Source organism: Amphiura filiformis, chromosome 3 (genome assembly GCF_039555335.1).
Source record: "Amphiura filiformis chromosome 3, Afil_fr2py, whole genome shotgun sequence".
Taxonomy (NCBI): Eukaryota; Metazoa; Echinodermata; class Ophiuroidea; order Amphilepidida; family Amphiuridae; genus Amphiura; species Amphiura filiformis.
Window position 1 is genome coordinate 31254340 of NC_092630.1, and position 25715 is coordinate 31280054.

Sequence of the window (25715 nt, forward strand, 5' to 3'; positions counted from 1 at the left end):
ATCAGTTTTATTTGAGTCGTTGTTTATAATTGATCTGCACATGCGTACAAACGTTTCCCACGTGCTCTCTGTCGCAAGTTGTTTTTGTTTCGCACTGATCAGTGGCATGTGGTAAGCTTATCTGTGTCTGTAGTCAGTACATGTACTACCAACAAAAGTTAACATAAAATGGTGAGTTATTATATTTGTAATACCAAATATGAAACGTATTCATCTGTATTGAATTAGGGGTTCATTCATATATTTTCATGACTAAACGGTTGTTTATGCCCGAGGGGCCGCTTGCAGCCCGAGCGCATAAACAACCGTTTAGTCATGAAAATATATGAATGAACCCCGTTCATACATACAAGAACATTTTGTAATTCTTATTTCATCGAAATAATAACAAAAAATTACAAGTAACATTATTAAAAGTCATGATTTTCCTTCATTTTTCCTACCCGGCGATCGCACATCCGGGACACCGGGCATAAACGCTGTTTATGCCCGGCTCTCGACCAATCACGCGCAGGGTTTTCTTTAACGCACAAAACACGCGTATTTACGCGTTCAGGCACTTTGCTGACTCCTTCAAATCCAAAGTCCCAAAGTCCAACGCGTACAAAATCTTGAATACGTACGCGTTCAGATATTGCAAGATTTGAATAGAGAAACACCCGATATTGTGCATTTATTCTCGACTTTTGGCATTTAGGACCTACTCCCGATATGTAGGGCCCATCACATTTTGTCAGCATTAATCCATGCATGTTTTAGTGATTGCGAGTCTCTAAAATTTGTCAGTTTGAAATCTTGCAAATTGGGTTCGGGTCCTTTTTTCTGTTTAAATTATGCACCAAATGTCTTCAATTGGACTTTAATTTTGCAAAATTTTCCCTCTCAGGGGCGAACATCCACCTCAGACACCCCCATGCGTAGTGGATAAACAAGTGACCATTTTCGCTTCTGCTTTCGACATTTGTCAATTTAGGCCCTATTTTTAACACAATTTATAAGCCTAATATGGAAAACGTGACAAAGAAAGGCTTCATGGACCGTCATTTCACAGTTTTCGGTTTTTCAACTTAAATTTTACACAGTAATAAGTGCCAAAATGGTCCACCAAATCGCTTAAATTAGGTCTGCGATCATTTTGCCAAATTTTCCAAGTTCTGAGGGGGGAACATCACCCTGCGTAGTTGATTAACAAATGACCACTTTCACTTCTGCTTTCGACATTTGCCAATAATGTTTAACACAATTTATAGGCCTAACATAATTGGGAAAACTTGCCGTCCGAAGGCTCCATCATGTCCATGGACTGCTCATTTCACAAATGTTCGGCTTTTTAAAACTAAAATTTTACACATTAATAGTGCCAAAATGATCCACCAAATTGCTTCAATTAGGTCTTCATTTTGCAATAGTTTCTTACTTCTCAGGGGGCATTTTTAAATAGTATTATTTTCTTTTAAAATTGCCCCCACCCTTCTGACTGCTCTAGATCCGCCACTGCTCCAAACAGTGACGTAGATTTCTTTTTGACTTGGGGGGGGGGGTGAAAAAAATGTCTTGAAGTATAGTGAATCCAGCGCCTTTTGGCGAAAAAGAATAAGTTTATGGTACAAAAAATTTTTGCCATTGTTGAAATATGGTGCAAAAGTGGAATAAATTCGTGCTAAGCGCGCAAAAATGTGCACTTTTGGGGCTAAAATGACCAAATATGAGGTTAATTTGATCAGAAACCCAAATGCAGGCGTCAACATTGGGGGATGATTGTATGGACCATCCCCTGAGAAATATTGGGGAGATTTTCCCCCCGGATCTACGCCTATGGCTCCAAAAACAAACATATTGTTAAAAATGTCTTCAAAAATAATATTATAAAAATACCCCTTGGGCAATGTTTTTGACTCCTTCAGAGGAAAAATTCACAATTGAAAGGGTCAAAATTTTTTGAAAATACCCCTTCAGGAAAATGCTTAAAGAAAACCCTGATCACGCGCGCCGTTACATAGCATAGCATGTATGTATGAACGTATGAATCATTAACTAATCACTTGTCTTGTCGACCTCAGTAGGTGAGTAAGAACATGAACTTGATGAAGAACATTGAGAAGTTTACTAAGTCAGACTACTGTCTAAATAAATAAATTCTATAAATTTTTAAAATCCAATATTCACAATGTTCCAACTCACTGAATCAATGTTTAGTCAGCAGGGCGGTTTTCCGCACGGCTCAGTGGTTACTGCCTTGGACTCATAATCTGAGAGCTTGCTCGACGTGCATGGGTTTGATTCCCGTCCCACCACCATGTTGCGCCCTTGGGCAAGGCGCTTTGCCTCGCTTGCCTCACCCCACCCAGGTGCAATGGGAAGCTGTTAGGGGTAGTCACAGTCGTTGTACATGTGTACTGATGGACCCTGCGCCACTTGTAGGCTGCAAACGTGGTTCCGACATACTCTAATGAAGGCGGAATAAATGTAAAGCGCTTTGAGGCTGTTTACGGCATAAAGCGCTATACATGTATAAATTTCTACATTTATTTATTTCCGCAATAAAATCAGATCAGTTACAATAAGCTTAATATTCAAAGTTATTTTTTTTAAACTTCCGTGGGGGCGTGGTTGTGCCTGTGCGTATCGCGTACACGAGCGTAAATGCAAAAGCAATAAACAATCACGCTGATTGGCTGATCAACGCTCTTGACAACAAGCTGGCTGACCCATTGGTCTTCGGCGCGGCGCGGCGCGTAGTAGGCGACCTACGCGATCGCAATTCACCAGCGCGTACCCGGACCACGGAAGTTTTAAAAAAAACAACTTTAAAATAAATATTATTATAATTCAAAGCTTTAGGCCCTTCGCACTTGATTATTAGTTTCCTGTTTGCCGCCCGCGTCCAAAATTAAAAATCTCAAAATAATTAATTATTTTATTTTTATTTCTAATTTTCTCCTTTAAAATAACTTTCAACTACTTCTACTTGCCATTTTCTGACTTTAATAATATCAACAATAATGATGAATGAACAAAGTCAGAGTACACCTCCACCTTCTTCACTTATTTATAAAATCAAATATTGTTGTTAAATAATTAAATGCCCGCCCTAGTCAAAACGAGTCAATAGTTGCTTGTAATAGTTCAAACTAAATAAAGAAAATAAAAGATAATTAATAATTAAAAGTCACCTCGTCCCTTTTTCAAAATCTTGAACAGGAAACTAATTATCAAGTGCGAAGGGCCTTATAATCCCATGATATATTATATCCAAAATATATCTACACATCCCCTGCGGCATACATGATGTACATGAAATACAACAATGCCTACAACAATGTCTACAATGTTCCTCTGCCTGCACTGCGTGTGGTTCAAAATCTGGACTGGAGCGTTGCGGAGTAACATCAAAGAAGAAGAAGAAGGGCAGCTCCCGGGGGGCAGCTGTACCTGTGAATTAATTATGAACCCTGTCCTGAAGGGTAAAATTGGGGGACAGGTTACTCGAGAACTTTAGCTTCGAATTTGCACACGATAGTTACGCATTCGATGCTAGAGTACTTTGCTATGGTTTTTCGGTCGGATAGCGGTGCAATTCTTTGCACCGGAGGTTATTTATTCTGTTAATTATTCTTTTTAATACATCATGCATAATTGATTAACAGTACTGCAATATATTTCTTTGTATGTTATACAGTTACGAAGGCAAGCTAGGCTGCGGAGGGAGTACCTGTATCGCAAATCTCAGGAAGAACAAGACAGAATCATTAATGAAAGAAAACGCAAAGTCAAAGAAGCCTTAGATGGTAAGTACCGGTATTCTTATGCAGGGGCGTTTATTCTTCCGTTAATCGCCCCCAAAGGGGAGGGAATAATTTTACCCCTTTGGGGAAGAATTTTACATTTTGAAAAAGAAAAAAAAGAGAGGGGAAAAACAGAAGAAAGTCAACTGGAAGAGTAAAAATAAAATTAACAAATTTGGGGAAAAATGTATAACTGGAACATGTATTATTATGTTTTATGGTATTTTTGGAATTAAATGGATGGTCACTGGCTGGCAGTGACTGCTCTACAGGGTGGGTGAATTCATCAAGTGTCATTTAGGGAAGAATTATAATGGGTACATAACATTAGCATGTATACATGTAGTGGTTCCTTGGTTTTTACCCATTCCCATCCCAAAAATAATTATTTGAGGGAAACCATGGACTTTTACATAAAACAGGGAAAAGTTGGGTCAGTAATTCTTCCCTGCCTGGGCAATAGTGACTATGGTCATACTATAGGTAATAATGCACAGTTTGCACGCTAAGATTAAGGGAGCTCTGCTTTGCATATTTCATACAAAATCCATTTTCTTTTTAGTTTGGACATCTGCCTATCTAGGGAAGCATTTGGGATTCTAAGGGAAGAACCATCAATTAGTTAACAGCTCTATTGTCCAAGTTTATCTTCCCTTTTAAACCTCAGCTTCAGATCCAATTCCTTGATTATTCTTCCCTAGATGCAATAGTTCAGTGGCAATCTCCGAACGCTGCAACAGAAGAATTTTAATTCTAAGGCTTTATAAATCAGGGTCATGCGAGTCACCACATATACATGTATATGCTGAAAACGCAAAAACCAGATAGCAAAAAGCTCAAAACACCTAGCAAAAAGCTGCAATTTGGGAAGATCCTATACAAAAAAAGCTGAAAATCAAAACAAAAAAGCTAAATTCTCACACCCCTGCAAATTATAAATCACAGCTAAAGAGCCTAGAGGTGTTTACCAGCCTGTCTTCCCTTTGAACCATTAGTCCTTAGATGCAATGGTACAGTGTCCAGACTGTACCATCTAGGAAAGAATTTGATATTTTTAGGGAAGACAGAATAAAACAACTTGCAACACACCTATGTTCAGTCAGGGAAGGGAGGGAACAAGAAAATAAGGAAAAGTACATGTAGATAGCACCCGGGGGAGGCACTCGAATATGAAAGTGACATACCTGTGCCCACCAGCGTATGAAACTAGGGGTCTATCAGTGTGCAAATTTTCAGAAAAAAGGGCGTCATTCATGTTGGCAATGACCAAAATGGAGTGATTTTGTATTGGAGCGCCTAAAATTTCACATCATTGACAATCAAAAATAGCTTTTTACCCAATTTTACAGTACAACATAGACAAAACTCATTTATTTTGCTCAAAATGTGTGTGAAGCGTGCAGAAAATTCAATTTTGAGGACTAACTGTTCAAGAAAGGGGGCCATTCAGTGTAGGCTACTGAAAAAACCAGGGTCATTGGGTGTAGGATTTGCCAAAAATAACGGGGTCTTTTCGACATGGGCTCATGACGTATGTCAATATATGGGAGTGCCCCGGAGATAGCAACCAACCTAAAATTCTCCCTTTTTGGTCCATTTTTGGGGTTTTCAGTTGGGGAAGAATCTGGGGACGGATGTAGCACAGCGCGGTAGGGTGAGGGAATAATTTCAATTTTCTGGAAGAATAGACACCCCTGTTCTTATGATAATTAATTAAAATGGTACATGTAGGCCTAATCATGTAATGTGGCAACATATTCAACAATATCCCAGTATCATCAGTAATCAGTATCCATTGGAGGTCAATCATGTTTCCAATGTGAAGTTAATGCCCAAGATAAATCTTATGGTAATGTGGTAAGCTGGAGGAAAATATAAAATAATTGTTATCTTATTCATGTTTGTGGTCAAATTGAACTTCAAAGTACAGAATTTGTCACATGATATGAATGCATTTTGGAAAATTTCGGCTATTTTTCGACAAAAATGAAAAAATTTTGAAAAAAGGACCCATTCATTGGCTTAGAAAAAGGGGTCATTGATATACCAAAAGGCCGAAAATGCTACCCATGGATATTAGCGGCACATCCCCGTATGGTCATTTATATTAAGTACCCCCCCTGGGGGGACACCCTCCACAGAGGTGAATTTCATGTAAATTTCAAAGACCCCGAAAGAATAAGGCATGCACATTTACAGCAGATTTTTCATCAAAGGTATTAGTTTTAGAAAGCTTGATCACTGATTAAGGGGGTACTACACCCCTCGATAAATTTGTGCCTATTTTTGCATTTTTCTCAAAAAATAATAACACAGTGGTAACAAATGTTATGTATATTATAGGGGCAAGGAATCCAATTACTACACTGGAATTTCAGTGACCCAAGACAAGCGGCTCGTTATTTATGATAAGAAATAAGGTACCTCATTTCTTATCATATATACGGGACCGCTTGTCTTGAGGCACTGAAATTTCAGTGTAGTATTATTGGAATCCTTGCCCCAATAATATACGGTACATAACTTTTGTTATCAGTGTGTTATTAGTTTTTGAGAAAAATGAAAATTAGTCACAAATTTACCACAGGGGTGTGGTACCCCCTTAAAGGGGTATTTTGTAATTAGTATCCTCTTTTTAGGGTATGGTTCAATAGATATCTATGACAAAGTTTGCATTTAAAAGTCTCAACTTTTTTTGGAGTAAGTTGGGTTAATGAATCTGTGGATCTCAAATTGCCCCTGAAGTTTGGCATATTTCAGGTTGAAGTTATTTCCATTTGTCTACAAAAATATTGTGCTGTACACATTACATATGTAGATTTTTCATCTAGTACATTGTAGTTCATCATATAAATTTGAAATTTTAATTTTAAATTTGGAAATAAAAATTGCAACTCACTGTTCTACATTATATACATTTTACCAAATAACCATTGTTGTTCCCTTCTTCACCTTAAACAGAAAACAAAGTAATCCCAACAGCTCTGCAGAAGGAAGCACTCAGCATACAGAAGTCTTTAGAGTTTGATGATGAAGGTGCTCAAGGTATGGATTATACACAGTTCAGGGTTGTTTTGTGAAACATTACAGTAAGATGTTAGGCAACAGTTGTGAGAGTGCCTCTGTGGTCCAGTTTCTGAGCATGTCAATCTCAGTTTAAAAAAAACCTAAAAAACTAAAACAGTACCAACTGACCAGCAGGGGAACTTTGAATGGATCTAACAAAATGAACAACAACATTCAAAATTTAGGTTAAAAAACACTAAAAACTGACTTTCCAGGAGCATAAAAACATCCCTTTCACTAAGGTAAAACAACAAAGGTAGCCAAGCACTATTTGTACATTGCACTGCAAATGATATACATGTAGTGCTACTTATATCAAGTACACGTAATGTTTGGCTACTCTTGTTGATTTTACCTTAGTAAAAGGGATTTTTATATGTTCCCAAAAAGTTGGTTGTTTCGTCCGTTTTAACCTTAATTTTGGATGTTGTTGTACATATTAAAAAGTTATTAACAAACTAGTATGAAGTCCAACCAAGAGTAGCCTCCAAGGTCAAGGGGGACCATTCCAAATGTTTTGAAGTATGACATTATTAGTTACCCCCTGTTTGATCACATAATACAGGAAAATATCTACGGTCTGGTGCCGTACTGAAGGAATTTAGTTTAATAATCTTACTAAAAAGTAGGCCAGTTTCTTCCTTGCTTTTCCTTGCGAAAAAATGTGCTATTCTTTTTAGTGTCTTCAGCTGGTTATGAGAGGAATCCAGGTAAAGGGGGGGGGGGGCAGTCATATGAGCTCAAATTGTACTGTCTCTGTCAGTGGCCATGCCATTGGGGGGGTTGGCATGAGGTGGAAAATGCCCCCAGTAACTCATGCCCCCCCCCCCGTGTTCCCCCAGTAGAAACCCAAAATTACGAAAATGTCCACTTTTTGTGGCAATTTTGCGCAAAATTTGTTGATTTTGCCCCCCTGACATTCACTTTGCCCCTCAATGCCCCAGGCATTTAAAATGAATTAATATTGGTATTTGAAGTTGGTCGCATCACAATGCAGTGTCTTGCAATACAAAGGTTTTAATCATATAAAATTTTGTATTATTTTTCTACAGAATTAAATCACATAGATGATGAGTACAGATGGGCTGGAGTAGAAGACCCTAAGATAATGTTGACAACATCAAGAGATCCTAGCTCAAAACTCAAGCAATTCGCCAAAGTGAGTCATTTGGTTTTTATCGTATCGGAATCGGTACAAATCCTCTCAATTGCCGATCAATTGAACCGTTAAAACTGACTGTAGAGTGCATCCTAATTAATTACTCAGGAAGTGTAGGACTTGTCATCATGGTTATTTTTCGTGTAGTACAGATCGGGATTTGTATCGGCTGGTTCAAGGAGAAATTATCGGCAATCGGCGCATTCAGAACTTGGGGTGATCGGTTCTTCACTAAATATATTTCTGATGTTAGTAGAGATGTTATATATTTCCATTAAGAAACTATTTCCTATATTCCTATTATCCATGATTCATATAAAGTGTACTTCCCAGACCATTTCATCATTCATTCAATGCTTGTGTTTTTCCTTACAGGAATTAAAGCTAATATTTCCCAATGCCCAGAGGTTAAATCGTGGTAACTATGAAATGAATCAACTGGTGCAAGCTTGTAGAGCTAATGATGTCACCGATCTTATCATTGTACATGAACATAGAGGAAATCCAGGTTAGTTGTGTCAACCAAATCGTCAGTCCTGAAATGCAGATTTTCATTGTATTTTTAGAACGAACAGAAATCCGAAGAGGTCATAATCAATTTTAAAAAGAACAAGCACAGGCGCCACACCTAGACGTTGATCCACAAGCCTCAGCACATTTCACAGTCATGGGTGATGTTGCCCTGTATGGGACCATGACAACCCCTCTCTGACATTAGAAAATCCACCAGTACGCGCCTCACTGCGTGTCTAGGTGCTACGCGCCTCGATCCTAGCCGAGGAACTAGGGCTAGTTCTAATCTTGCTGTGCCCCTACAGATCCTTAATTTGAGGGCTTTATAATTAGGCCCAAAAAAAAAAATTGTTTGTTTGTCCACGTCCGACCGACCGTGTACCCTGGTCCCGACCGTGTCTCTTTTTTTTCTTTTTGATTTTTGATTTTTTTTTGGCATCGATGGGACATCGTATAAAACAGTGGTTAGTATAAATTTAAAGAAAGAAAATGTAAAGAAAATTAACAGTATAACATGCAGAACCATCTCAAGAGTTAAACCAGTAAAGTGCTGTGTGTTTTGACTTATTTACCAGTCTTCAAATTAAAAAAAAAAAAAAAAAAAAAAATCCAACCTACCGTCTACCGACCCAACTTTTTCATAAGCCTCTATGGACAAACAAACAATTTTTTTTTTTTTTGGCCTTGGCTTCCTTCAATAAAGTTGACTATATGCACCATGTGACTACCAGACCTGGATTAAAACTGAAAGAAATTGTTCTGCAGGATGTGTAAATGAACTTACTGAAATACTACACTACAAGATTCCTATTGCGGCCACCTTACTTGCATAGTACCAATGCTGCTACTGCACAGCAGTGGTACTATCCCGGGGTACTATACTGGTACCTCCCTGTTATTGCACAGTACCATGCCAAGTATCATTGGCGACAATGTAACTGTGCAGGTGGCTGCAATAGGAATCTGGCTCACTGTCTTATTGTTAACATTTTAAATCCAAAGTTATATCATATCTTTATCTATATGCTTCCTTTTATTGTTGAATTTCAGATGCTTTGCAAGTTTGTCATCTGCCGTATGGTCCCACAGCATACTTTACATTAATGAACACAGTAATGCGACATGACATTCCTAATATGGGCACAATGTCAGAAGCATATCCACATCTAATCTTTCACAATTTCAAGTCAAAACTTGGAGAAAGGGTAAGATTGGTATTTATAAACAGTAAATTGTATTGAATAGTGTAGTAGTAGGAAAAACAATTGCAATCTGTTGTTTATAATGCCATACCAAAAAAGCGTACATGCTGCTCACATGATTGGATTTGAATTGATCATTAGCATATGAGATTGCATTATACTGTGTGGAATGACTTAGTTGTCAGCTAGTTATTTTATTTAGTTACTTATGAATGTACACTGTCAGTGATTAAGGGGGTATTACACCCCTGCCCAATTTTGTGCCTATTTTTGCATTTTCCTCAAAAATTATAGCGCATTGGTGACAAGTAAGATATGTACATTATAGGGGCAAGGACTACAACTATTGCACTGGAAATTTTATTTCAGCACAGACAACAGTTGTGGAGTTACAGTCAAAAATGAGGGAAAACCAATATTTGATCAATAAATCAATAACTACTTGCCTTGAGTTGCTGAATTTTCAGTGCAGTTGTTGTAGTCCTTGCCACTATAATATACATATCTTACTTGTCACCAATGCGCTATTATTCTTGAGAAAAATGCAAAAATAGGCACAATTTGGCCAGGGGTGTAGTACCCCCTTAAAGCTCTTATAAAGTCAATTAAAAATAGGATTGTGAATGTGAACAAGCAGACACTAGCTAAAAATCATTGTGTATGGTGAAATAGATAACACAGGATATCTTCCTTCTATAATTCTCTAGTTTACATCACAACTAATATTGTACGCAATTTTGATTGTATCATTGTTTATTTGCAGGTAATGAACATATTAAAGTATTTGTTTCCTGTACCCAAAGATGAGAGTAAAAGAGTGATGACATTTGCCAACATGGATGATGTTATCTCATTTAGGTAAGTCATATAGCCTTAGTACCGTACTGACGTGAGTATAGTCCCACCTTCGAGTAAAGTCCCACCCCAAATTTTCGAAAAATCTAAGAAATTAAAAAAAAAAATTTTCGGCTTTGGAGTGTCCCAGGACCTAGACCTAAATGCTAGGATCATTCATGGTTGATTTAAAAAATAATAATTGAATTTTGCATGGTGTTTTGTGTTTTTAATATGAATTTGAATGCATTTTGATATCATTAATAGAGTATGACAAACAAAGTATCAATTTTCATATTAAAAACACAAAACACCATGCAAAATTCAAATTTTTTTTTAGGTCAACCATGAATGATCCTAGCATTTAGGTCTAGGTCCAGGGACACTACAAAACCTTTAAAAAAATTTAATTTTTTTTTTTTTTTGAAATTCGAGTATAGTCCCACCCCCCCAATTTTGAAAAATGTTCACCCAAAACGGGGTGGGACTATACTCAGGCATCAGTACGGTAATTGCTAACATAAATTCAAGAGCTTAGAACAGCAACTGGTTTTATCCAGTTGGATTTGGTCTGTCATATTAGCATGAACGTGAACCAGTGGTGTATTTGGTGGGATTTGTTTTCCATAAAGAATCAAATATTTGAAGTCAAGACCACCATTTTGGATTTATCCTTTGTCACTCAACAGATTTAGCCTAGCACAGAAATCTTCAATTTAAGGATTGTACAACTTTATTCCATTAGCTGTTTATAAATTCCTCAATGGAATCTATACAATAGTCTAACTCATGAACATATTACACCAAGCATACACCAAATTTTGGACATAGCTAGTTCTGATTTTAAGCCCTTAATTTGTTCCCTGAAAAGATACACGTAGATGGTGTTTACTAGTTTCGAAGCCAGTAAAAAATAAAAAAACAAGCAGGTTGAGTAGTTAAAATGTGCACAAATTGACTGCAAATGTTTTTTGTTTGTTTTGGTTTTGGTTTTTTTCTATCATGTTAAATTAGTGTGTTGGTTCCGTTATTGCATCTTGAGCTGAATCAACAGATTATTTTGAAAAATAAATGCTATTCTGAACCACACATGCCTGTCAATAATGGTTTTGTAACTCATGAGCGTTCGTACTTTATTTTCTTTAGACACCATGTTTACAAGAAAGTTGATCATAAAAATATTGAGCTGTCAGAAGTTGGACCAAGGTTTGAAATGAAATGTAAGTCACATGTTCATCATTACTTTTGTTAGGGGCTGTGCAATAATTATGTGTACCCCAGGAAAGTGGTCTGCCAAAAATCACTCCCCCCCCCCCTTTTGACAGTGCCAAAGATTTTGCCCTCCCCCCCCTTTGACTTGCCAAAAAACCTTTCCCCCCCCCCCTTTTGACATGTCAAAAAATCTTTTCCCCCCCTTTTGCACACTAAGATTTATGGGAACCCGAATTTAAAACCTGAAATTGTCTTATCGTATTTAATGCGAGCGCAGCGAGCAGGAAATATTGCAGATTTGAACGTGTTCCTAATGATTTTCTATGCATTTTTAGGTTGTAATATAGAAACGGTGCCCAAAATATCTGTCCCAAAAATCGCTTGCCCTCCCCTTTCGACCTGCCAAAAATCGCTTGCCCCCCCCCCCCCTTTTGACCTGCCAAAAAATCTTTGCCCCTCCCTTTTGGGCTGCCAAAAATCTTGCCACCCCTTTTAATTCACCACCCCGGGGTACACATAATTATTGCACCACCCCTTAATTCCATTCATTGATTTTGTGTTTTATTGATGGACCTAAAATTGCAAACAACTTAATGTATGTGATGAAATATAAAGCAACAAGTGTTTATCATATATGTGATGCCACATGGATGGATGAGTTTATGAATGGTTGGTTGACTGTTGAGCAGAAGAAATATCAATCTAAACACAGCAGCCAATGGACAGGCTGGAAGGGATGTTTGTTTGGCTTATAATTGGGGGAAAATGATACTCATAACATCGTGTATTGATATAGAATGGGGTGGATGCAGTTTGGCGCAGCACTTAACACTAGTTGTGTGTTGCATAATACATGAATTGGGCTCGCTAATGTTAATTTATGCAAGCTCCACAAAAAAATGAATCATTTTCACCAATTATAAGCCACACCGACTATAGAACATATTGACTTGTGATATTATAAAGCTTTATTACAAGGTACACGTGTATAAGCAAATAATAAGCTAATTTTAAGGGGGTACTACACCCCTGCCCGATTTTGTGCCTATTTTTGCATTTTTCTCAAAAATTATAGCGTATTGAGGACAAGTAAGATATGTGTATTATAGGGGCAAGGACTACAATTACTGCACTGGAAATTTTATTTCAGCACAGATAACAGTTGTGGAGTTACAGTCAAAAATGAGGGAAAACCAATATTTGATCAATAAATCAATAACTACTAGCTTTGAGTTGCTGAATTTTCAGTACAGTAGTTGTAGTCCTTGCCCCTATAATATATACATATCTCACCTGTCACCAATGTGCTATAATTTTTGAGAAAAATGCAAAAATAGGCACAAAATTGGCCAGGGGTGTAGTACCCCCATTAAGATTAGTGATACTGATTTTCCACTCTACCATCCAAATGCAGTAGTGATAGGTCAAGTTGGTAGGGTGGTAGATCTTGATAATAAACTCACACTCATTCTTACAATTGATAATTAATGTTAGAGCTCAATGCATACATAAAGTTGTGGGGCTGTTAATCTGTAATTGTTATTTCATTTTATTTTTTGCAAAATGCACTAGTATTTTATTAAGTAACACAATAAGTGTTTAAAATTTCAGCAGATGGTGTTGGACTGTTGGTGTAGTGTAATTAGTAGTATATACATCCCAATTTGACTTGACCATTTTCCAAGTGATTAGGTTTCTCTGTTATCTGGCTGAGTTGCCACCAAAGGAAACACATGTTTTAACAGCCATGTCATCTTGTTTGTATGCAGGAGGCAGTTGGAAGCCATACCTTTGTTGTTTTGTTACTGTTTAATGCTGATATAGTATCTGTTCACCTTATTACCCATTCAGGACTTATTATGCTAATTGTAGAGGTTTTATTTATAAATCTCAGCTGCTGGTTTTTCACTCATATGGTTCAGTTGTTATAGCATTTCTTTTCCTTTTTCCCACAGTATATGAGATCAAACTAGGCACCATAGAGAATGCAGCCACAGCAGATGTAGAATGGGTGCATAGACCATACATGAATACAGCCAAGAAACGAAGACATCTAGCAGCACAAGAATGATGTGCAGTCAATCTGTGATCAGGCCAGGCCCGTACGCAGGAGGGGGAGGTGGTGCGGGGGTGTGGTCGCACCCCCCAAATTGGCAAAAGTATACAAAAAGTCCAAAAAATTACAATTTGCGAGTGTCAAAAAAGGTCAAAATTTTGGGAAGAAAGTCCACTTTTCACAAAATCGCCTCCCCCTTGGAAAAAAGTCCACTTTTTCAAAATCAGCACAAACAAAAATCCTGTGTACGGGCCATCCTGGATCAGGCCATGACAACTTGACATTCTTTGGGTCATCTGGAAAGTTAGTGCTGAACAGTTTATCATACTCTTTACAGTATTTGCATTGTGGGTTTACATATATAGCTGATATAGTATACCGTAAAACCTCGTCTACAAGCATATAGAGTGCTTTTGATGAAAGCGCCATCCATAGACAAAATTAGAACATCATGGCGTTTTAGCAAATAAATTACCGATTCTGTCGGTCGGACATCCGGGCTATCTCTAGTCTCTGGCCCAAACTGCATGTGGCTCACGGTTTGTTGTGAACAACAGAAACCGGCTGTGAAGGAGGCTACATAGCCATGTTGCTGGAGTGATATTCAATTTCGGAAAAAACAACACTCGACCATGGAATTTAATTTTAAGTTTGTCAGTATATAAACGGTAAATCAAGTAAGTTTCTTTCACTCTGAAGACTTAGAAACGGTTGTTTGATTCCACTGACTATTTGCGATCGAAATTTACATTACACCAATGACAGAAATCATCAACAAAAATCGAATCAGGGACTTGTTTTCACTCGAACATCATCAACCGGAAGTGACGTGACACGGACCGACAGAATACAAGCATATACAAACAAATACTATTGTAAGACCATTCTATTTTATCGGGATACTTATGGCTGATTCGTTTTAATATAGCCTTCATCAAAATCGCTCTATGCTTGTAGACGATGTTTTACGGTATATCAGCTGTAAAATTCTGTCACTCCGCAGCAATTTACAAAATATTACTGCAGGTCAATCCAGGTCACTGCTTCAGTAAGATGTAGTAACTTGCAGTATGTTGCGATAAAAACAGAATGCCATAAAGATATGCACAGCTGCACCCCATTATTATATAGGTTTTAATTGTTTTATAGAAAACTGTCTTTTTTAATTCATTTAAAAGATCATGAAGGAAAAATGTTCTTCTTGGGACCCAACATATTTTCTCATTTAAACAGGAACAAATTTTTTAATTTAATTTCTTGTCCATTTCACCCTATTAATTTAACCCTAGCTTGGTAACAGTGCAAATGGGGATCATCAACCTATTTTAAAAACCACATCAACTGGTGCCTGATATTGTGTAAAAAGTTGTCAGAATGGATTTAGATTATATTTATTCAAATTTAGAATTGTTAGGTCTACCAATATGAAAAGACTTCTTTTATGATGTCTTTAAAAGGTGGTAATGTTTTCAAATAATCAATTTTGATCTTAGAACATATTTTAGTCTTGAAAATAGTCAAATATGACTTCAATTGAGCCAGCTTATTAGCATTATTGGACTGGTTATAAGGAGCAGCAGCAAATATCCCAATGGTTCATGGTACTTGGACTGGTTAGGCCAGTTTTCAATTTGCAGAATTCAGAAGAAATTACCTCAAAATGAAAAAATAAATTTAACTGAAACTTTCCTCGTGGGCGAAATTAGATTCTTACAAGGAATTTCAAAAAAATGGGGTTGGAAGTGGTTCGACTTCCAAAGATATGAGATTCAAAAAAAGGTTGAAACTCATGGTTTATGGGAGTTTCTTAGGACACCTTGGTCAGCAGCTTTCTGTGAAGCCCATATTTCTAATAACTGCTTCATATAAATCTCCCAGCGTAAGATTGGTGAATAGAATACACACTTGACTTCAGAGTAACAACACCTGTGGAAACAAGATTTTCTATATAAGCTTCTAAAATCATCTTTATTGCAAATCTATAATGAATAGCACCAAAGCTCTATTTGTAGCATCATTAACAGCATTGTCTTCCATCGTGTTTTTGACTTCTGACATTTTACTATTCAATAGTGAATCAAACTTCCTACATCACAATTAGTCTTTATTTACTATGAACCCTGCAAACACGTTTTAAACATCATAAAATGTGTTTTGATTTGGTCAAAATGTTCAGTTTTAATAACATTTAAATGTTGGCATACATAAATGTATTATATAAAGGTTATGAAAACGTTTTATATGATAAACACTTCAACAATATGTGACAAATGTTGTCAAAATGTTATTTGTTGCTGTAAAATGATTTTTAGCAAACATTTTTGCAAAATATTTTGTCAACACTTAAATAACATTATGTTAGAATGTTTTGCAGCAACTTTTCAAAAAGTGTTATTAAAACGTTTTATACCCTTTATACACCATTATATAACCTGACATTTAAATGTTTCTATAAAATGGGCTATTCCAGTTGAAATCCACACTCCCCCTGTGGAAGATTTTGGAAATGTGTTCCACAGGGGGCGTATGAATTTCAAATGGAATTGGCACATTAGGCAGCTCCATTTGAAAGTCACGCTCCCTCTGTGAGAGATTCAGGTTGAAGCATTCTCAGAGGGTGTATGAAATTCAAATGGAGCTGGAATGTGCTAATTCCATTTAAAGTTCATACTCCCTTTGTGGAACATGTTTCCAAAATCTTCCACAGGGGTAGTGTGGATTTCAAATGGAATAGCATTGTTTGTGTTTACTAAGGGATGAAATCAAAACTCGACCGGCGGACAGAACCGCCCGGAACCTGCGGTTGACCGCCGGTCGAGTTTTGATTTCGATGACTTCCAAAACATTATTATTACATAGTCTTTATTTAAGCCTAGTTTGTTTCTTTCGAGTTACAATATGTAAATCAAAGACTTGAAACATCCCAATATGTCAGATTTGAATGTTTAAGTGAAACACATGGAGTTTGACAAGTTATGAATTGAAATAGATTATGCATGATAAAATCACCTAGTGTGAGCATGTTACACTTCGTCTGGCTGCAGCATATATACGCATGTCAGCTATCAGTAACAACATCACGGAAATCTCTTACTTGATCTACACCAGTTTTCATTTAATCACCTAAATCTTTACAAACTATTACTTTTTCACAAGTAGGTATCAACTTATTGCTAACAAAATTCTATACACAGCAATAATTGTTTGTAATGAAATAAACAAGACAATTAGTATGGAATTTATTTTTGTTGTTTTTTGACAAGTCTGAACGATTAAGGGTGCACTGGATTTTTTCAGCATATTCTTAAATTTTTCACAGGGGCATATGTACATCTATGGTGCTATGCCACCATCCCTCATAGTCCCCCTTCTCCCCCTCCTCGGGAGTTGATAAATTACAAGTGTACAATTTGTATCTCTGCTGGTTAGGCTAGTAAAAGTTGATTCCAAGTTTCCCATCACCGTCCGCACCAAATCACCACTTTTGAATGTTGACAAAAACTTTCATTATTTTTATCAAATGAAAAAGTAAATTATCTGAAAATTTTGATGGAAATATCAAATATTTACAACTCTCAAATGCCAGACATGCCCTGTTGATATGATTTCAGCAATTTTTAGTTGTAAGGGTAGAGGATGTAGTCAATAATAAAAATGAAAGGATCCCATCATGTTCATGGTGATTACAAAGATTGCAAAGTTCTTTTCATTTTAATTAAAAAAACCCTCAATATTACTCAAATCTTTTTTCAATCTCAGTGTTGCAAAATGCCTGTAAAGATGACATGGTCTCATGTCAACATATAGGTAATAATGAAATACATCCAAATAATGAAATATAAGCGTCACATCAACACTGTACAAAAAATATGTGACTGGAAACTTGACATCAACTTTCATTCGGGCTTTCATTAGCCCTATAAAGGAAAGTGCAGCTGATTTCAATAAATATTAAAAATGGAAATTTGTGTCTACTTTATTGTACTTGGCCTGTCATAAGCTCTATGTTATGTACAACATTTATACAAATATACAAATCCCCGTATTTGTTTTTGTTGATTGTAAATAAATATGTACAGATTTGACAGCTAACTTGAAAAGAGATTGGCTGGTTTATCCAGGTCATCAGACATTCTGAAAATGCTCTAAAGCATGTTGAAATCATTATATTTGATTAGGGCAAAGTATACTGATCAATATGCCTTTTGTTCAAAGCAAATCGGAAATACGATTTTAACATACGTGTAGTTTTAATTATCAATGTATCTTTGCATACCCGCCCTGTATTTTACAAATTATCATGTATGCAAATTAGCTCATTATTATTAATTATGCAAGTATAGAGGGCGAGTAGACAATATACCGTAAAACCCGTCTACAAGCATATAGTGTTTTGATGAAAGCTAAGTTAATACAAAACAAGCGTAACTATGCCAATACAAAATATTAGTCTTACAATAATACTTGTTCGTATATGCTTGGATCTGTCATTTATTTGCTCAAACTCCATAATGGCACCTAGATTAATTTAGCTTTCATCAGAAGCACTCTATATACAACACGTTCACTTTGACCATGCATGTTTCAAGTTAAAATTCTGCATAATAAAAGTATCCTGAACATTTATGTATTGCTTTCTAGCTAAATATTGGCAAGAAAAAAATAGAGCTTTTTCCGACATTTTCAAGTTACACCTGTACTTTGATTAGTAGTAAAAACAATATGATACAAAGAACATATCAATTGATGTCTTATGAAAACCGTATGTGCCATTTGCTTCGAACAAAAGTTATTTTGATTAGTGTTTTATTTACTCTTATCTGTTAAAAAAAACATGCTTAGTGCATTTCCTAATTTGCAGTATATGCCTTAAAATACGTATATTATGCACAAATACTTACTGAATATTTAAAAACTTTGCATCCAAATCCCAATGTAGTACCTCATCGAAATTTGAATATAATTTCTTTTTAAAAATTCACGTAATCTGCAAAGTCACCAAAAGTAAACCAAAATTGGTGTTCACTTGGTTGTCGTTTGAATAAAATATACCGATCGCTATCATTTTAATTTTGATTCAAGAAAATAATACTGTTAAAATTGAGATTTTCTGGCATTCTAGATACCTAACCAGATAAACCATTTATAGAACTAAACGTATAACCATCGTACATTTTGTATATCTAAAGATTAAAAATTCAAACCTACAATGTAGATTAGAATTAATATTCAATCATCGTTTATATCTTCTTTAGCGTCGAGAACTTTCAACTGTTCAAATGGGAAAGCTACCCAAGGTTTAGTGAGTGAGTATATCTCGTTGCGTCATTTACAAAATAATGCAAGTTTTCGATTGCGGAGTTGGTGACGATGTTTGATGTCTTGCTGAGGGAGTTCCACGTACTTCACCATTTTGTCCACTACGTTCGCTACTACTGCGATTTCTTCTCACCTTCTGCAAGGTTTCTTCGTCAAGAAAACCTTCCAGCTGCTGCACTTCTTGTGAAACCTCGCGGAGTTCCGTTTCCAATTTAGCTACCCTCTCATCCTTTGCCTGATCATCTTTGACAAATCTTTTCAGTCTCAACTGCAAGTCTTTCACTTTGCGATCACTCTCCTCTTTCTCTTCAAGAATTTCTGTAACCTTTTCACGCAGATATTTCTCCGTGTCTTGTTGCTGAGAAAGTTCGTGAGCAAGATAATCTGCTTGCACTCGAAAACCATCTCGCTGCCGTGCCTTTTCATTTACGTCACTGACAGAAGATGATTTGGATAACGATCTTTCGGCTTTCTTTGAATCATCTTCCCTATTTTCCAATTTTGTGCGTAATTCAGCATTTTGCTCACGAAGAGAATCTAACTGCAACTCTGCAGCTAAGAATTTTGTGTGCAAGGTTCCATATGTCTCTCGGAGTTGCTCTTCAGTAAGAACAGAGATGTCGTATTCATCATTACCATTTTCCTTAGCGCATTCCACAGTTGCAGGAATGTCTTGATCATTTGGAGAATCCGATGTGACATTATTGTTAGGTGGCTCAGTTTTACTTTCCCCGTTTACCTCAGGCTCATTAGGCGACTCTGTTTTCTCGTCGCCATTCTTGTTTTCAACACCATTTTGAATGTCATTTTCAGTTGTTGGAGGTGCTTCGGATTTGTTTTCTGAAGTATCGTCGGTCATCTTGTTTGATTCAACACCCTCGTTGGCAGAACTATCAACTTGTTCATCTTGTTTTTCAGAGTTGTCTTGCGTATCTTCTGTTCTATTTTCTTCATTCGTTACATCATGCACTTCGGCAACATCGCCATTAGATTCTGTGTCACCGTTCACTTTAGGTTTGTCCTCATCGTGATCTTTCGTCTCTTGAACTGCAGAATGATCATGCGTCGTCCCGTCTTCCATCACCGTTACCTCTGTACGATCTTCAGGAGCTGTCATCACCTTTTCCGCCGAGTCTTCTTGATTTGGAGGCGATGTTTCCTCAGCTAAAGCTTCTGCAGGTGGCTCTGCCATTTTCATGATTCAGTCGCGGTATGGTAAACGTTTAATTTTAGAATCAATCAGAATTGGTTTGCGTAGCTAGGAATACCTGTAAATAACATAAATCAAGAGGTTGACACACGATTAAGATACTCAAAAAGATAACGTGACACAATTAAACAGTAGAGTCATGCTCCTAGCAACACAGAGAACAAATGTTTGCCAACAAGGTAGAGACGGTACATAAACTTATTTGCTTCTCTATTTAATTTAAGTTGATTTAAACAAACACAAGTTTCTGTACTTTAATTCTGTATGGTCTTAATGGTAATAACATCTGACTTGTTATAAAAACAGGGAAAATCTGTTCAAACTGACCAGCGGGGAACCAAAGGATGGATCCAAAAGAATACGACAGTGTCACACTAACAATGGATAAAATTAAAAAACTGGGAAAATATGACCCAACATCCAATGGGGGGGGGGAGTAACACAGAACATATAACATGTATAAACAAAGTTATAACGATCCAACGTTTCGAAAAGACAAACCCGCTTTTTCTTTTCAAGGGATAAAATAAGAGACCTGCTCTCAATATAGTGGAGACATAAGAGACCTGCTCTCAATATAGTGGAAACATAAGAGACCTGCTCTCAATATAGTGGAGACATAAGAGACCTGCTCTCAATATAGTGGAGACATTTGAGGCCTGCTCTCAATATAGTGGAGACCAGCTAAGAGCAAAAAACAGCCGACTAAGTCAGACATTAAAAACTGCGAAAATATGACACAACATCCAATGCTAAGAACTGGTCTCCACTATATTGAGAACAGGTCTCTTAAATCTCCACTATATTGAGAGCAGGTCTTTTATTTTATCCCTTGAAAAAGAAAAAGTTTTGTCTTTTCGAGACGTCGGGTTTTTAACTTTGTTGACCAGTTTGAAACTTCCTTTTGATATCAGGCTTGTCAGCACGTATAAATCACTTCAATCCCGAGGTTAATTTTTAATTCAGTCAATCAGTCTTTGTTAGGATATTTATCTTCTCAAATATATTCTTTCAATTACAAAATAAAATCATCAAGACCTTGTAAAATTTGATAATGATATCTAACTTCTAAGTATAAATCAATTGGGAGAATTTTGGCAATGGCATCAATAACTTTGCTTATTTTATGAGTCTGAAAACTTGTGAAGTACAATAAACAAGAAGTTTAATTACAATTGAGTAACTGTTTCGGTGCAATTAATACAGTGATGCGTTAACTTCATGGTATCTTACAATTAATTAAATATATGTGGTGTTATCTTGCATTACATGGCTATCAATGTCCTTTTCCGTCACACCAAATAAAGGATTTGATTATCGCTTGATAAATTTAAGTATTGTATCGCTCTAAATACCTTACTGATAAACAAGACCAAGCTGGCGTGACACGAGATGGTTTACTGGTGTTCAATTTTTGTTTGGACCAAACATTGACTACGTAACCATGGCAACCAAGTAGGTGGTAATAGAATTGAAAGCCTCAAAGTGTTTCATGCCAATTTATTATGACGCGTCGAAACGAAATGTTTTTGCGACATACTTAACTATTAGAAGTAGAAGCTCAATATTCTTAAAACATTTTTAATCATTGATTGGAATATCATGTCCAAAAATATTACTTCAACTAGGCCTATACATTTATTTTACAATTCTAGTCCTAACAGTAAAATATATTGAATGTAAATTTGTTTTTGGTATTAGTGACTTAAGTTTTAGTTAGAATAACACACGTAAGCGTATTACCTTTAAGCTGCATCAGCGACCAGAAATATCTGCCAATTAGCTCGGCAATGTGACCCAAGTTTACAACTTTTCCATGAAGTTACCACTACATATTTTGAGCATAATTAGACAAGAATTATGTTCAAATTGTGTCAAATGTCAGCCTTATATCCACGTAAGCGTAGAAGTGTACATATGTATAGGTTGTACTTTATCGTCTGAGGGGGTCATCCTGGTAAAACATGTGTATGCCCTCTCGAACCTCAGTAACGAAATGTTTACAGAACTTTTTGGTGCATTTAATTTTTATCTAGTTTAACTTGAAACTTTTTACTTCACTGTTTTGCTATCGATCCTCCACGGTTCATTTGTTTCTAACTTAATTTCACACGTTACCATGTAAACATGAGAAGAAAATGGATTTTAAGGAAATTTATGAATGCTGAAGAAATAACGACCGTAAAAATTGTGCCTAATAAGTGGCGTATGCAAATCAAAGAGTTTCAGATCCTTGACACAAAAGGAATGTCTTGGGTCTTTTGTTTGGATGTTACTATAGCAACGACCTGAACTGTAAGCGCCGGGAGAATATCAGTTTTAACAAGAAGAGTCTTCAAAAAAGAACATGCTCCCTGCTAGCCACTGAGCACTCAAGCAGCCTCACGTAAAATTCTGGGCAACTTGAAGTAAGAGACTGTGGGCCGGGGTGGTGAACTCTCAAAATGGTCTGCCAAAAATCACCTCAGTGCTCCCCCCTCTTTTGACCGTCTAAAAAAATCATTGCCCTCTCCGCTTAGTCGACATGTCAAAGATATCTTTCAGTTTACCAAAACTTATCATGCTAGACTGATTTTGTGAAGCGAGTGCAGCCCCGGAGTGCAGCAAGCAGAATATTCGCATATAGCATGTTTCTACCTTTCTACACCTTGCCCAAATATCTGAAAATCTTTTGCTCCATCCTCGATCCTCTGACCTGCTAACCTTGCCCTTTGGCCTGCCCAAATATCTGAAATATCTCCCCTCCCTTATATAATTAACAACTTTGGGGTACAATTTGTTTGCACAACCCTTTTCATTTTTGCTGGACTATGAAATGGCCAGCCTAGGCTCGTCAATTTGACTCTCTGCTGGCGAAATGTTTATTGAAGGAACCCTGGTACGAAGAAAAATAAAATTCTTCAGAAAGTCCAACGAAGAGCAGCTCGGTTTGTGTGCAGCGACTTTAGGCGAAAATCAAGTGTCACAAAAATGCTCACCGACCTTAATGGGATCTCATCGAAACCAGACGCCAGACGCTCCGACTAATTACCCTTCATAAAATTATCAACCAGGACATCGACCTCGACGCCGACTTATATACCAAAAAGAAATCATCCAGATCCAGACGAAGCCACAAGCAATATTTGAAGTGCAACACCACACATCCACACCCTACATCCAGTCCTTTTCCCCCCAAGCGATTTCCCTTTGGAGCTCTTTGGAACGCTCTTCCTCAATCTTCAGTCGACATGCCCACCTACGCCACTTTTAAGACTTCCGTCCAAGATCAACAAGACCACCGACTTCACAGCCCCCGTTAGACCACCGGACCACTCTCGTCAACTTCCAGTATAGTCCCTGGCGGACTCTTCGGGAGTGATTTCTACCAGGGGCAGAAATACCAACCTTTTACCATAGACCCTATAAAGAATTATAGGGTCTATGCCGTCAGCTCAGTCATTTCCAGTTCGACCGGGAGCATTTTAACAAAACATTGATGATGCATATACCCTCGGCCTATTAGGCATGGCAATTAAGCTTTGGTTAGCTGTCTGGAGTTCCTATCCCTGGATTCAGATGACCTCGAGGTAGATTGGAACCTACTCCACAGGACAGGACATTCTTGACTGTACCAAACGCAAACATCACGATTGGACGGATTGGTTTGATGAATTTGATGACGAAATCATCTTCAAAAAAGCTTCTTGACGAGAAACATCGCCGCCACAAAGAACACGTAGAGTGACAACAATCCATCGTCAATGACTGCGGACTTTGACCTAGAAGCTTGCCTATATACCAAAAAACTCAAATCATGTTCTATGATGCAATCAAGCAGTGTATATTGGCCACAACCCTCTGGTACTTTGCCTCTACTATAGTGCTGATGGTACTACACAGACTGACAGAGATCAACCTTCCTCCATCAACGATTAACTATTAGCCGTCTTCAGATTGATATAAATTCATCTCTTCAGAAGAAAAAGTATATAGATAGCTAGCCGTCAACCTTTTGTCAAGTGGAAAAGCCCCAATCGATGCCATACCTGCTGAAATATACAAAGCAGGAGTACCTTATCTTGTTGAACATGTTGAAGAGATCACCGTCAGCTCTTCCAGTCAATGTAGAGTCAAGAACTGGTTACTCTGGAGTTTAAGGTGCATCCATCTTTATTACAAGACGAAAGGCAATCGTCAATCAGGTGACAATCAGAGTTGCACTGGTGGCAAAATTCTTGCAAGAATTCTCCTGAATCATCTTATCTGTCATCTGGAACATTAACAAAGCCTGCTTCCAAATAGTCATGTGGCTTTAGAAAATCGTGGTATAATTAATGCTCTGCGTGCTAGCCATGCGCTTCATTCATCAACGGAAAAAGTGAACAGTTTTGAAATATTTTCTTAAAATATCAAGAGCTATCTTAAGAACTTCTGAACCAATACCAGGCTTGTTTGTACATTTCTGAAAATTGAAGAAAGTTAATATTGATATGGTCGTTGCAGGTTCGTCAATTGAAAAGTGTCTAAAACAAAATGTTGATTTGTATGTCACCTTTGCAGACTTAACGTAAAGCAGTTGTCAACCGTGAAGGACTCTGGAATATCATCATGACCAATGATTTGATAGGATTGATTCATCACCACTGTGACCATTGTTCGTCAGTTTCATGACGGCATGATGACGAGTGTACACAATGAAAATGGATCATCATTCTGCCAAATTCCCTGATTCAAATGTAATCAAGCAAAGTTGTGTTCTTGCACCAACACTCTTCAGCACGATGTTCTCTGCCATGCCATGCTTCATGATGCCTTCAGCAACGACACTACTGAAGTTAGTCTCAACTATCATCGATTTGATGGGAATTTGTTCAACTTGAGAAGGCTTCTACAGGCAAGACCGAAACAAACGAGGTATTCACAGCTTGTGGCTTCCTGTTTGCCGATGATTGTACGTTAGCTGCTGGCTTATGACAAGCATCTTTGGTTGAACTTGAGGGAAAGAGCTGTGGAGAGGACAACATACCTCCAGAAGTGCTGAAGAGATGCAACCTAGATGACGTTGTGTTAGGGTTTTGCAATGACGCACTTCTCAAAGGGAAGAAACCGGATCTATGGTCCATACTTAATATTGTCCCTATCCCCGAAACAGGAGATCTTAGTTCAGGAAACAACTATCGCGGTATCAGTCTAACCTCCATCGTAGCCAAAACCTACAACAGAATGATACTTAATAGGATCAGACCTGAAATTGACCAGCATCTGAGAACAAATCAGAATGGATTTAGAGTTGGTAGAACGACTGTTGGACACATGCACCTTGCACTGCGTAGGCTGGTTGAAGAGGTAAAGGCGCATAACCTGCCAGCGATAATAA

General features: G+C 37.3%; 2 protein-coding genes across 2 annotated transcripts; one reads left to right on the plus strand and one right to left on the minus strand.

The window, feature by feature from the left end:
* Window positions 1-37: 37 nt before the first annotated feature.
* On the plus strand, window positions 38-14165 carry LOC140148354 (U3 small nucleolar ribonucleoprotein protein IMP4-like). The gene is made up of 9 exons (XM_072170278.1): window positions 38-171; window positions 3680-3788; window positions 6747-6830; window positions 7904-8010; window positions 8386-8518; window positions 9574-9728; window positions 10489-10583; window positions 11706-11779; window positions 13727-14165. The coding sequence occupies exons 1-9, from the start codon at window positions 169-171 to the stop codon at window positions 13840-13842; spliced, it is 876 nt and encodes a 291-aa protein (XP_072026379.1). The 5' UTR covers window positions 38-168; the 3' UTR covers window positions 13843-14165.
* Window positions 14166-18284: 4119 nt separating this feature from the next.
* LOC140148356 (uncharacterized) lies at window positions 18285-22282 on the minus strand. The gene is made up of 2 exons (XM_072170280.1): window positions 22100-22282; window positions 18285-20414 (listed from the first exon to the last, which is right to left on the minus strand). Exon 2 carries the CDS (start codon window positions 20342-20344, stop codon window positions 19157-19159), a length of 1188 nt encoding a protein of 395 aa, XP_072026381.1. The 5' UTR covers window positions 20345-20414; window positions 22100-22282; the 3' UTR covers window positions 18285-19156.
* Window positions 22283-25715: the final 3433 nt, after the last annotated feature.

Bases quoted from the DNA above. Each gene is read 5' to 3' on its own strand.
- LOC140148356 (XM_072170280.1), bottom strand. From the start codon at position 20,344: ATGAAAATGGCAGAGCCACCTGCAGAAGCTTTAGCTGAGGAAACATCG.
- LOC140148354 (XM_072170278.1), top strand. The intron at 3,789-6,746 runs GTAAGTACCGGT...CACCTTAAACAG, and splicing joins AGTCAAAGAAGCCTTAGATG to AAAACAAAGTAATCCCAACA. The intron at 8,011-8,385 runs GTGAGTCATTTG...TTTTCCTTACAG, and splicing joins AACTCAAGCAATTCGCCAAA to GAATTAAAGCTAATATTTCC.